Here is a 13,672-nt window from a genome sequence, read left to right as displayed (position 1 = left end):
TTCAGGATATGCCCATATGCTGGCAGATCCCTCACAATGCTTAAATAACTCAGTGACACTTTTCACAATCCTCTGCTCTTAGTGTTACTGTAATAAAAGCAGTGTCTTTTTACAGGGATTAGAGTACTCCAATTTTTTTCTCAGCCTTTCTATTTTTGAGTCTTGCAGCACAGTTAGCACAATATAAATGTTAATGTAGTGACAGTATCTGCATTTTCATCTCTGTCATTTTGAAGTCGTGCTTTTTCTATCACACTAGTCTTAGATCAGAAAAAAGAACCCTGGAATTGTGGGTTGATCAGTAGAAAAACAGTATGTGAAAACTGTGATTGATACAAATATTTTTGTACTCAGTATTACAGCATTGACAGTCGCAGATGTAGTGCTTGGTAGCATAAAGATCTTCATGAAAATGCAGAATTTCAGGGAGTATTCTTTGCCAGAAGCACAGCAGGAAGCCTGAGTGTCGCAGGGAGTAGTGTAATGGCATTCTTTTTATCTTTGTGTTGGGAAATATTCTGTGTGGCTTGCCTTATGCATTTATCACAAATGACGATGGAGATGTGAGGTTTGACTTGGAGAGGACAGATGGCGTAATTTTCTTCACTTACTTTCCACCATTTACATCCTTTTATTTTTTAAAAAAAAAAAAAGCGATGGCCGAGTGGTGCAAAAAAAATCATAGCCATGGTGAAGGGTACGTCATGCAATCACATGGCTCAATTATCATTGACTTTAGCTGTGTGGTGACCTATAGTAGTTAGATCATCCTTTCACGAGACTATAGATTCTTTTAAAAATTACCTGTAAACAGATAATATTAAAAAGAAAAAATATTCACCCTTCATCATATGACAGTATTGGTAAACTAAGTTAAATCTGCCTATTGCTTTAGAAAAATTAGTTTATCATAAAGTGAAGTGATTGTTGTCATTTTTTTCACTGGACTTAGAAATTCTTGCATATCGACTATTGGTATATGTATAAGAGTTTTAGGCACAATTGTACTAACTCTTAGCAGTCCTGCTGTAGCATAATGCTACTGGGACTTGTGACACTTTGCAGAGTAGAAACAAAGCTAAACTGTTCTAAGCTTTTTCATGGTCCTAAAAACCAATTTCCACTAATTTTTTAATCTTATATGTAGGGCACTGGTGGGAGTAGACATTATTTATGTGTTGTTGTGTGGATTATTTTTAAATGGCAGTTGGAAAAATATCTGTTTCAGAGTTTTTATTCTTATTTATTTTCTCTTGGAATACAACTAGCTTCCTGTGTCTTATTTTTTCTGTTTGAGAGGTAATTTGCACTGGCAGGTCATTATTTGACAGCTGTACACCGTTGTGTAACTCTTTCATAAAATTTGCATGTTTCAACATCCTTACTTTTCAGAGGTGCTAGTCAAGAATTAATTGTATGTAGGTAAGCCGATGAGAGGGTTGTTAAGACAAGTCAGAGCTAATTCCAACAGCTTTATATTTGAAGCTGAACTTAAATAAGATATGTCCTTTTTAAGAAGGACTGTAAGTTAGTATCTCTTTTTAAATGTTCATTTTTAGATGAGGCAAGATAAAATTAGAATGCATACAGAATTATTTTCAATTTAGGACAAAATGGCAAATTTCTGAATTAAGCAGTTATGCTGTAGTCAGTTTGAAGGAAGACCCCCACAGGACTGATCCATGTTCTATTACAACCAGTATCTTGTCTCTTAATGTTGGTTGCTTTAGAAAATGACCATTCAAGAATCTTCATAATGGCATAACCAGACATAGAAATACTGTTTTATTTGTTGTCACTGATTGATTTGTTCTGAAAGAGAAGATGTATATGCTCAAATTTTATGCCATCTGATAACCTTCAGTGACATATCTAATCTTTTGGGGTTTTTTTAATCCCTCCAAGTTTTAACGTGCAATGTTACCTTATAGCACTGATTTTCTTTAAGTATGTGTAGGAAAGCTCTCTCTACAGGAAAAGCTTAAGCGCACTGTACTATAAACTAAAAGGGCTTGCCTTATGACAGCATGTAAATGTGCAGAGATACTCGAGTAAAAGAAAATTATTTTAAAACCATGCTACGTCAATATAAGAATACTATTGTATAAAGTAACTGGTTTTGGAAAATCCTTCACACTAAAATCCAGGATGTTCTTTTTTCACTATGGTGGTATTCTAAAGAACAGCTCTGTTCAGATGCTTGTAATACTTGGTATGTTTCTTACACCATGTTGTAAATTCAACTATTCTATACTGTCATTTCAGCAAACCTGTGATCTTGAAAATGTAAAGCCTGAAACAAAGCGGTATCTACAGAAATCGGTTCAAGTGGGAAAAAGAAATGGACTCCATCTTCCTAAAGAAGTGCAGAATGTAAATATGGACTATTAGTTTATAAAGCAAAGGTGACAAACTGTTGAAGGGTTGTATAGCTGTACTAAGCATATATTTGAACTTTGTGCTTTTGGACCTGCTTAATTAATGCTCTAATCTTAACTGTTCTTAGTTCCAGATCCATCCTTTAACCTTCAATCACCTTCAGGTTTTTAAATTAATCTGTTAGACACCCATGGTACTCAGTGGATAGAGGTGTTATGCATCACCTCTCCTAGCCTTCCAGAGTAAAAGAAGCCTATCTGGAAGAGTGTTGTTGTATATTCTGATTACAATGAGTGCCTAAATTAGATAGATTCCTAGCCAAGAGACCTCTCAAAAATGTTATTTGTGAGTCCAAGCTTCAGAAGTATGTGTAATTGTTACAAAGGCTCAGCTATTTTAATTTCAGTTATTAACCAATGTTGTAAAGTGTGTCCAAGATTTTACCATTTTGACTAAAAAAACTTGAGGTAGCTTAAAGGGAGCACAAGCCGCGCTGAGAATTTTGGCTCCATTAAGGGAGGATTTACTCAAGCATATAAAAGCACTTCTCACTTCTGAAAATCATGAAGTAAAATTGACAGTATCTGAGATGCTGACATAATTCCCTTCAAATTCTGAGTGATGTTGTATAACAATCTGGATTTATGACTCTTGAATAGACTATACTCTTTGTAGAAAATAGTAAGTCTTCATCCACGTCCTTCAGTTAGTGGAAACAGTTTCACGTGTATTTGCATTGCTTAAGGGCAACTGATGCCTCTGTAGGAATTTTGAAATACTTTATAAGGAGGCAATAGTTGAATTACATTTAAGTAAAAACTTGACGAATTATAGTCTCTGCCAAGTTTTTTATTTGGTGTGTATTCTTCTACTGGTAACTACTGTGTTTATGTGAACTTGACAGTAAGGGGCAGAAACATGCTATGAGATATATTAGAACATGTTTCAGATGCGTGAATATCAGGATTTGAAAACAGGTTTTGGAATGGTCTTGTCTTGTGTGGGCATTCTCTTCTTTTTGTCATACCGGTACAATTCCAAAGGAGTGTTTTTCAATAGATTGCATGCATTTTTACTCCCTTGATTCTCATTTATTTTAGTGGATATTTTTACACTTAAAATTGTAATTTAGGCTTTTCAAATAAAAGAAAATAATTGAATGTTAGCACATAATGCTGGTCAGAGAACGTGTTTGTGTCTTCAGTCCCCTCTGAGCTGAGAAATGTTGTCAGAGCAATAGCCCCAACCCAGGGTTCATTGGCAACAATATTGCTCAGGACCAAAAGAAAGATAAAAGGGAGGCTGAGGGAGAGCGAAGTATGATGCTACATGCAGTGTGTTACTTGCTGATCTGTATTCACTGTCGGCTAATAGAAAGCCTGGCTGGAAAAAGTGAAATACCATTTATGTGGAGGATAGTAATTGCCAAGTTTGATTTTTGTTTTTCCACTAAGTTTAGTTTATACCCCATACAGGAAATAAAGACGATGAAGAAAAGATTGAGTGAGCTGTGTATAGACTTTAACAAAAACCTGAATGAGGAAAACACATTTCTTGTATTTTCCAAGGAAGAACTGGGTGAGTAGTATGCTTCCTCTTTCCATTTCTTCAACCTTCCAGTTTTACTGGAGTTATCGTTTTTGGCCTAGTGAATGATGGTTAGATCAAGTGAAATTCTGACTGTTTTCCAGTCTTCTCCGTTTCCTTTTTAATCCTTCCCCAAAGTCAGTTTAGAATGCAGATGTTTACGATCTCTTCATAGACTTGTGCTTCCTGAAGTGTTTACCTTGCATCAAGTTAGCATATCTGTCCTACTTTTTTTTTTTTCATAACTTTACTCTTCTCTGCTTCTTTTCTCAGTTCTCCACCATCAGGCAGCCCCCTGTGTATTATATTCATTGCAATTATTGGAAAAACTTTTCTGTCCTGCAATATATTTTAGCTACTTCAATCATTTAAACTGATCTAGAGATTTCATGTGACAGAGAATTTGGGGATTCATTATCTTGAAGGGCATGGCATAAAATGTGTTTTAGTAACATCAGAGATTTTTTAATGTCATATTCAGTTTTATCTGGTAGCCTTACATATATTTCTCTTTTGCTCACAAGCATTTCCAGTTTTTATTTTGCTTGGTTGTGATTTGAAAAAGTTTTAGCAAATAGTTGTAAAAAGAGGGGTTATATTTCCATGGAGATTTCTGATGTCAAATTAGATTGCAGCAAAACAAATGCAACAATCTCACGAAAAAGAGAGGGGAGTAGGTAATTCTGGTAAACATTGTTTATTAAATTTTTTTCTATAGAAGGCCTTCCTGATGACTTAATTAAGAGTTTAGAGAAGACTGAGGAAGACAAATATAAAATTACTTTAAAGTATCCACATTATTTTCCTGTCATGAAGAAGTGCTACATTTCGGAAACCAGGAGAAAAATGGAATTTGCCTTTAACTCGAGATGCAAAGAGGTATGTCATATATTGACTGTTCTACAGGGTAATGACAGAGTTGAAAAGTGGAGCTGGACGTTCAAATGTTAGATTTGAGTTCTACATATTGTCTAATACTATGAAATCAAAACTTATCAGTATGATCTTTAACAGTTCCTTGCTCCAGTTTATTCTGATGTCTAAAGACCTTAGAAGTTGATGATCCGCCTCTGTGTATACATATCTTAAAGTTTCAGTGGTGCTGTAAATAGAAGTAGGATTTTGATCTTTTGCCAAATTTCCTTACAGTGTTCTGGCACTTTCCTCCCAGAGAAGGACATCTGATTGTAGCTTCTGTAGTACTTTGGGATTCTTCAGAATGAGAGGGGTTATTTAAGCACGTGTTTTAATTATGAAATACAGGTGATTAAATGTTAAATTAATGCATTGCATATTGATAAGAATTTTAATCAGATGTTAAAAAAACCCTAATTTTTATAAAAGATTCATTTAATTAGCTGAAAAATAGCTGGAAACATGCCTTATAAAAAGAAGAAATAATTTCACAAATAATTTGTTTGATACTGATGAGATCAGGCACCTAGATATGTACAAAAATGGTGAAAAGGGTAGAAGAGATGTCATTCAGGCAATGGTACTGACCATTCATTAGAGAACAACTGCAGAGTTGAGCTTTTGTACTTGAAGTGCTGGGAAATGTGAAGAGTACAAGATAAGATAAAATGGCACCAAGAACTGAACATTCTGCAAGATGTCAGCTGTCAGCATACTTAAAGAGATTTGCTGTTAAAACCGTGGGACAATCTTCAAACCTAGTGCTTGGAAAAAAGGTTTTTCCCTGAGAAATCTCACTTTTCCAGAACTGGAGGTTAACACAGTTACATTTTCAGCTTCTCAAGGATCCTCCACCACTTTTAGGTCAGGGCCTGGGGGTTTTGTGTTTCAGATCTCTTTCTCTGACTCTTGTCAGGGTGGCAAAAGAGGGAAATTTGCAAACAGGCTTTGAATGTTGGCACAATAGCTCTGCAGTCTGTCTTCACCACTAACAAGCAATTAAGCCTGCTGTCAGCCATTTCCTTGTTATATTTCACATTTAAATAGTTGATAAAGGAAATAAAGTCTTCGCAACAGTCAAAAGATTTTTTATTATCCTAAAAGGAAATTATATATGATTTGATTAATTAAGACGGATAAATTATAATAGGGAGAGTAATGACTCAGTTTGACTAGAAGACTAGCTACCTGCAATCAAATGCTATGACAAAAAAATTACAAGAATCTAGCTAAACTTACATTATTATATATTTATATCTTGAGGTGTTTCATTTTAAGTGTTTACTGTTTCTTATGATTACAGGTACTATTCAGATAATTGTTTCGATAACATGCGTTTTCTGGTTTCACTTACAAATTTGCCTCCTTTATTTTTTAGGAGAACACAAAAATTCTTCAGCAATTGCTTCCACTAAGGGCAAAAGTAGCAGAGCTTCTTGGTTATAATACCCATGCCAACTTTGTCCTGGAGGTAAACACTGCAAAGAGCACGGATAACGTAACAGCCTTCTTAGGTTTGTTCTTATTTATAAACAATACTTTTATATTTGGTGTGGCAACATGACTCCTCAGCCAAGGTAAATTTAAATACATAATTGGGTCATAGTGTCCATCATGTTCAGATAGAAAAGGTACTCTCAGTTGCCTGTGTTCTGGCATGTATTTTTTTAGACCATAGCTGTACAAATGCAATTGCTCCAAAACAAGGAAGCGCAAGACAAAAATTTGAAAATAACTGCTTTGTGACAGCCAATATAGGCAAGTGGTTATATTCTCTCTGCCCCAAAATGAAGTTATCCTGATTTAGAACCAGAAAAACATGTGCAGCCTAAGCAATTTTATCAGTTCAAGAGGCTGCATCACAGTTGCAGCTTTTCATTCCCTTAGGTTAGCTGCAATTTTTTGTGCGTCTGTAGCCTTAGTGTCTGTTTCTGATACAACTGCATTAAATATAATGAAAGATTACAGTATGTGATGATGCAACTTCCATAAGCTGAATTAAAAAATATCTGGAATGATAGACTAAAACTGGAATTCAAAAGCCCTCTAATGGAATTTGATTTGAAAACAAAGCTATCTTGAAAATTTTAAACTGAACAGTTTACAAATTTATAGTTGTCCTATTGGCCTCAATGGGCCTACTCTTGTGCATAGAGTTAACATCTGCTTTCTGGAATTATGTAGTTCCACAAAATAGTATGTGTTCCTTTATTAATGTGTCCTAACACCACTTAGGATTGTATATTGATATATTGTAGAAATAAACCCCCCAAAATAATTTAGTGCAGCAATAAAGTCTGTTTGGTGGTAGTGGGTTTTTTGTGTTTATACATCAGTAAAGAGGTTCAAACGCGCCTCTTCCTTCACCTGTAATTCTGTCGCATTTCTTCTGTTATAGTGTGAGCTCAGCTCCATATTTGGCAATACAAATAATTTGTCAATGAACTTACACTTAATTTTGATTTATAATTAAATGTTAGAATTACCTGATTTTTTTAGGTCTACTTAAAGTATTTTGGACTCTTTTGTATCAATTATATTTTTGTAATTCTAAATGGGCTTTATAATACTGTGTTTTTTCATTTGTTTTGAAGCCGACACACCTCATAATTTAGCAGTTATTGTTGTGAATTTAATTTTTTACAGCATGAGATCATATACTTTTCTATTCATAAATATCATGTTTCATGGTAATTCTCGTAGAGGGAGAATGTTCATCAAATTAATTGTCAGCTTGAATTTAGTTATTTTGATACATCCTTGGCTACAAGCATGACAGTATGATTTGCTCTGCTTTGTTCATATATATTCATGTTTTAAATCAATGTTCATAAGCCGATCTTGTGGCTAGGAAGAAAAGCATTCTGTCCTATGACATATTCTGAATTTAGCATAATACAAGCTGCAAACAGTATTTCAGTTATGTAAATGCATAAAGTGCCTTACAGCCTACCTAGAAACAGGAGTGGCAATTCCTGAATTTTACACTCTAGATACCAATAGTGAACATTAACCTGAATTCTTAAGGAAGAAAAAAGTGTCTGGTAGACCAGAAATACTTAGAAGAGCATAAGTACAGTATGTACTTTATGGGAAATTCAGTAAGCTTAAGTATTTTATATTCAATATATTGGATTCATAGTGTTATGACCCTTTCTTGTCCAAGAAAAGCTATATTGGAAAAAAATTGGGATTACAGAGATTAATATCCCGTGGCTTTAGTAGTCTAGAAGCTAGCCATCGTATAGGTAAGAACTCTTTAGTCTCTTGTTCTTTTACAGGACTTTAGCTAGAAGTAGGTCATATTATGCTTTGAAAAGAAAAAGTAGTGTTTGAATTTTGTGTTGCACTTCCAGTAACTAATAGTTGTAGTCTTTGGCTGTTTCTGCAGAAACACATCAAGAGAACTGAGATTACATGAGGTAAAATCAAAGGCTTCAAGCAAAAGTGTCTAGTGTTACTTTCCATCTCTGATGTCTTTGAAAAAGTCTAAATTTACCAAAACCCTTCACAGTACTGCTAGGCCTATGTGGACTCCTGTATTACTTATAGCATGCCTGCAATTAAAACTCATTAAGACAACAAAGCAGACAGTTTACTTGCTGTTAGTCAACAAACGGAAAACTCTAGCATCCATTCCTGGGGCGTGTGCTTGAAGTTATGAGTGTATTTTACAGGAATACACATTATAGTAAGGAACACAGAAGTTGATTTCAAGGTAATCTTTGTTTCAGATGATTTGAGTAAGAAACTAAAGCCATTGGTTGAGGAAGAAAGAGAATTCATTCTAGATTTGAAGAAAAAGGAGTGTAAAGAAAGAAACTTTGATTATGATGGAAGAATCAATGCATGGGATCTTCATTATTATATGAACAAAACAGAAGAGCTGAAGTATTCTATAGATCAAGAAAAGCTGAAGGAATACTTCCCAATTGAGGCTGTTACAGAAGGCTTACTGAATATTTACCAGAAGCTGCTGGGACTTGTATTTGAGCAAGTAGAAAATGCTCATGTTTGGCACGACAGCGTTACTCTTTATACAGTAAAGGATAATTCAACAGGAGAAATGTTGGGGCAGTTCTATTTGGACCTTTACCCCAGGTAATTATGACTTAGTGTTTTACTTACGTGTTTAAAATGGAATTGGTCTTGGTGGGTTGCTGGTGTGGTTGAAATTAAATGCATTTGGAAGTAAGTATTTGTCCCACTGACAAGAATATTACTGCCTTCATTAAGTTATCCTCTGGACTGTTTTCAGATTGTTTACACTTTTTCTTTTTTTGCAGTACTACTGCGTTTCTTGCTTATATGCAGTTTATGAAGCATGACTACTTTGTTCATTTTCTGTAGTAGTGCTGTCTAGTCAGTTGTCCATAATTTTTTGCCAATATGAACTTTTCTCCTTCCTAACTGTAATACAGCGTTTTACTTTTCATTTATGTTGAAGTGTTACTCCAGTGTGTTCAGATCAATTGTATTCCTATCTGCCAAGTGTTCCTAGTTTCTCCCAGTTCCTCTTTACACTTTATATGTGTATTTTGTACCCTGTTGTCCAGACTGCTAAAGAAAATATCAAATAAATTAGGACCCAGAATGGATTCCTATTGAGCACACCTTGAAATGTACTTCCAGACATCTCTGTAGCTCTCTAGTTCTCTTTGTAGCTCTTTACAGCATCATCTGTGTTCTGTCAGAGATTTGGAGACTAGACTGATTTGATGTGATTTATTCTTAGCTAGTCCTTTTTGACTGTTTCTTACTGTTTGGGGTTTTTTTTTTAAATATTCTTTAGCAATTTATAAATTGGCTGATATCCTCTTTTAATATAAATTGATTTAAGGCTTCTCTGGGTTAAGAAGATTAGGTTAGTCAATACAATAGTACATAAATTCTTCTTTTTAAGACAGGCACATGTTATCTCCTTCACCTGTTTGCCTGCTCTGCCCTTTCTGCATATCATGTGAATTGCTGAAGCTATTTGTTAGTAAGACTCTTCTGACTTAACTACCTAGGTTTAGGTAATTTCAAAATCATTTTTCTTTAAACTTCTGGATCACACTGAAAATGCAATAAACTGTATTCTTTTGTCTCCTGTAATGAAAGAAAAAATACTGCTTCTGAGGACAGAACCTAGTCCTTCCTGTTACAGTAGCAGTTTAAAATAGAATTGACATCTCAAGTATATACACTTTCAGTATTTGAGTGAAAATCAGGTTCTTGTAAATGCTGCTGTGAATCTTAAACTGATGCAATTTAAGTACTGGGTTTTTTGCCCCTTGTGCTCTTAACAGGATCTTAAACGTCGTCAGTCTTAGAAGTCATGAAAAGATGTAATTTCTTTGTGTAATGCTTTAAAGAGACACTGATTGATTGTCCCTGTTCTTGAATAGGCTTCGCCATTCTGGTGAGCAGGCTTGTGGTTTGAAGATAGTGTCTGATATATTTTCTTATACAGAGAGGGAAAGTATGGACATGCAGCATGCTTTGGTCTCCAACCCGGCTGTCTTCTCTCTGATGGCAGCAGAATGATGTCTGTAGCTGCTCTAGTAACCAACTTCACAAAACGAGCATCAGATCGCCCATCATTGCTGCGACATGATGAAGTAAAGACTTACTTCCATGAATTTGGTCATGTAATGCATCAGATATGTGCACAGGTTAGTGATGTTTCAATTCCAGTGTAAGACTTATTTCTTTCTCCACTATCTCAAAGCAAGGTATAAGTCTATTCTGGTGGTTTCTAATTTTAGTAAAGTATATATCAAATTTTTTGGTTGTTTTTTAAAGTGGCAAGTTGGGGAGTTTTTTTGTTTGTTTTTAATTTTTATTTAAAACTACAGCAATGAATACACCTTCTTATAAAAAACATTTTCATAGGAACTTTTGCATTTTCATATACTTTTGCATTTGCACCACGCAGGTACCTGTGATCAGTGAATAGATCCATGTGTAAGGTAAAGAAGGTACTCAGTGGTGGCTTCTGTTACAGCTGTCAGAGGGCTTTTCATTACTTCTAGTAGCATGCTAGATATTAGAAGCAAAAAAGGGTTGCTGTACCTAGGAATGCAAATGATTTGTGAATCCAGATCACCTTCCGCGTTTTGATGTTTAGTACTCTTGAGAGCTATCACTCTTGACATCAACAGCATAAAACAGGTCTTGCCTGAGCTATTGTATTTTCTGCTCTCCTATCTGACAGTCAGAGTTCTCACAGTGACCAGAAAGAACTGAAGCTAGTCTGCAGATTTTGCATCAAGATGTCAATAAAGTTGTAAAATTGCTGTTTTCATTTTCACTTACATGTAAAATTGATTCTGCCAGATGATAAATTTATTATTGGCCTAATGAAAATTTTATGTTTCCGAGAGAAACAAGTCTCAGTATTCATTCACCAAAAACTTTGCATAATTATATACAAATCCAGACTTTGTGTAGCACTGCTTTCATCTGCTTTATAAACAAGTACCAAATAATAAAATCAGAGAAATATGACACACATTAGGTTTTCATTCTTGACCTTGATCCTAGAGACTGGGACTACAGAATAAAGAAACAAAGTCATAGAAATCCGTATACTAAATCCAGAATTAAACAAATGACGTTCAAGCAAACTTCAGAACAAGTATCTAGATTTGCTTGGATATTTTTGCATCATGTTGAAGGTAAAAATATAATGATTATTTGATCATCTACACCCTAAGACAGGTGTTTCTGAGCTCAAAAATTGAGAAATAAAACCTGTTCTTTCTTTTAAACTGCCTAGAAGGTGTTTATAAATGAGACATATTCAGCATTGGTACAAAATTGACCACAATTTTGATAACCAATGAGGATGTGCCTGGATGTTGCAGAGCCCCTTCTCAGCAGCCCAAGCCAACAATTCCAATGCATGTATACTTCACTCGCTGCAGAACTGCACACAGGTCAGGGAGGCCTGCTTTTCGGTTGTCTTTCCCACTGCTGAGGTGGTTTCTGTGTGCATAGCTACCGTGCTTACTGCTATTGTATTTTATGTAAATTGTTATTTGCACATCTGCAAATAACTTGCTAGTCCCACATAAGAACATCCTGTCCTCTGGCATTTGTGTGTGCAAAGCACTATCTTGTTTCATACAATGATTTGTTTAAGCATGTTAAAACTTGACATTTAAAGAGTATGCAGGGATCGGACTGGGTGGGAATCTGTGAGCTTCTGGTAAAGGTCAGCTTTTGGAGACTGATACTTCTTGTAATGTACCAGGGGTCTGCCGTAAAGTGAGATATCAGGGCAGGGAGGGGACCTGTTTATGCTGTTAGGGAAGGAGAGCTTTAACCAAATGTCTTAATATTTTTTGTTAGCGTGGTGCACTTGTGTGTGGGTAAATGAGGATATCTGGAGGACAACAAACTCTTGCACTCCTCATGCCTTTTGCTCTAGCCACTGCTGTCACCATTTCTTCCCAGCTGATGCCTCCTAGCTTTTCTTCATAGCTGCTATTCAGCAATTACAGTAAGAAGGGCCAGCCTGTTACAATTATGGATTTGAGTAACCCACAAGTCTAAATGAAGGCAAATGTTTTTCTCCTTTTCTGCTGTTCTTCTGAAGACACGAGAGGAAGATATATGTATGTGACACAGCTGTCAGTTCAATGTTATGTCCTATATTATACATGCTTTTTTTTGTAATCCTGCAAGAAAGTAAGTTCAAAAGTCAGTACTCCTGTGGGCATCTATTCACTGATGGAGGATGGAAGCTAAGAATATCTACAGCTCTTAGAGAGGTCGTTTGGGAAACTGAGAATTCTCTTTTTCTTTTAGCACTTGAAATGTTTTGTTAGAATGTTGCTGAGAAGGGAAGAACAATAAAATTGGGTTGGCAAGAGGAAGTAGACTTATTAGAGGACAAGTGTGGAGTAAGACCAAATAATTTCTGTTGGCACTTGAACAACTGTCTTTAAAAAGTGACTGTTTCTTTTCAGAAATATTTTGGCTTTGGAATATATTTTAATGAAGATTTTTAACTGTTCAAAACTTTTCTTCAAAATTAGTGTCAGGGGGGCTTTTTAAACATGAAATGGTTGACGATACAAAAGTAAAAAATAAGTTCTAATATGCTTGGCTTTCAGAAGGAAGATTCTTTTATCAGTGATTGAGTGTCAGATTTGGAGACCTTTCATGGATAAAGTTGCTAGGATTGATTTATTTCAGGCCGTGGATTACTGGCTCAAAAAATTGTGCTATATATTAACCATATGCCTCATGAATGAAGGCAGTTAGATCAAATCTTAACAGGATAAGTTGGTCAAGTAAAATCTTTGAATCAGTGCGGTAGACTGTAATACAATAAACTATTTTATAAGTGTATAATTGGAGTTTATTATTTTACTTTGGGGTAATATAACAAAATTTAATAACAATTTACAAAGTATATCATCATCATTGTCATAAGGCGGAAACATTTGTATTGCTGTCATAACCTAAAAGGTAAAAATCAATAATATTAAGAAAACTGAACTACTGTTTCACACTGGTAGAGGATGCAGTAAATAACTACCGAGTAATCTATTTTGTTGCTTGGTAATAGTCTTATGCTCTGAATTTTTGCCCTCCTTTATTTAAAATAATAATAATAATAATAACAACAACAACAACAACAATAATAATAATATTTATTTATTATTGTTATTATTGTTATTATTGTTATTATTATTATTAACCTGTTCAAATTATTCCTTTTGCTGTGATTAACGCTGAAATTTTGGCATCTGAAAGTTTATATTCTGCTAGAAATCCTGGCTTCTGTTTTCATTTA

The 13,672-nt window shown here is 35.0% G+C and overlaps 1 protein-coding gene across 4 annotated transcripts in view; it reads left to right on the top strand.

The window, feature by feature from the left end:
- Positions 1–13,672, top strand: part of NLN (neurolysin) — a 37,253-nt gene that overhangs the window by 16,656 nt on the left and 6,925 nt on the right. For all 4 annotated transcript variants that reach the window (XM_075138298.1, XM_075138300.1, XM_075138299.1 and 1 more), the window contains exons 4-9: positions 2,266–2,373; positions 3,855–3,957; positions 4,685–4,845; positions 6,260–6,395; positions 8,616–8,982; positions 10,337–10,538. In XM_075138298.1, the coding sequence (XP_074994399.1) occupies positions 2,266–2,373; positions 3,855–3,957; positions 4,685–4,845; positions 6,260–6,395; positions 8,616–8,982; positions 10,337–10,538 (1,077 nt within the window). The remainder of the gene's footprint in view (positions 1–2,265; positions 2,374–3,854; positions 3,958–4,684; positions 4,846–6,259; positions 6,396–8,615; positions 8,983–10,336; positions 10,539–13,672) is intronic.

Source organism: Calonectris borealis, chromosome Z (assembly GCF_964195595.1).
Source record: "Calonectris borealis chromosome Z, bCalBor7.hap1.2, whole genome shotgun sequence".
In the NCBI taxonomy this organism is placed as follows: Eukaryota; Metazoa; Chordata; class Aves; order Procellariiformes; family Procellariidae; genus Calonectris; species Calonectris borealis.
The sequence above is the reverse complement of the archived record's forward strand: the minus strand, read 5'-3'. Positions and strand labels throughout refer to the sequence as shown.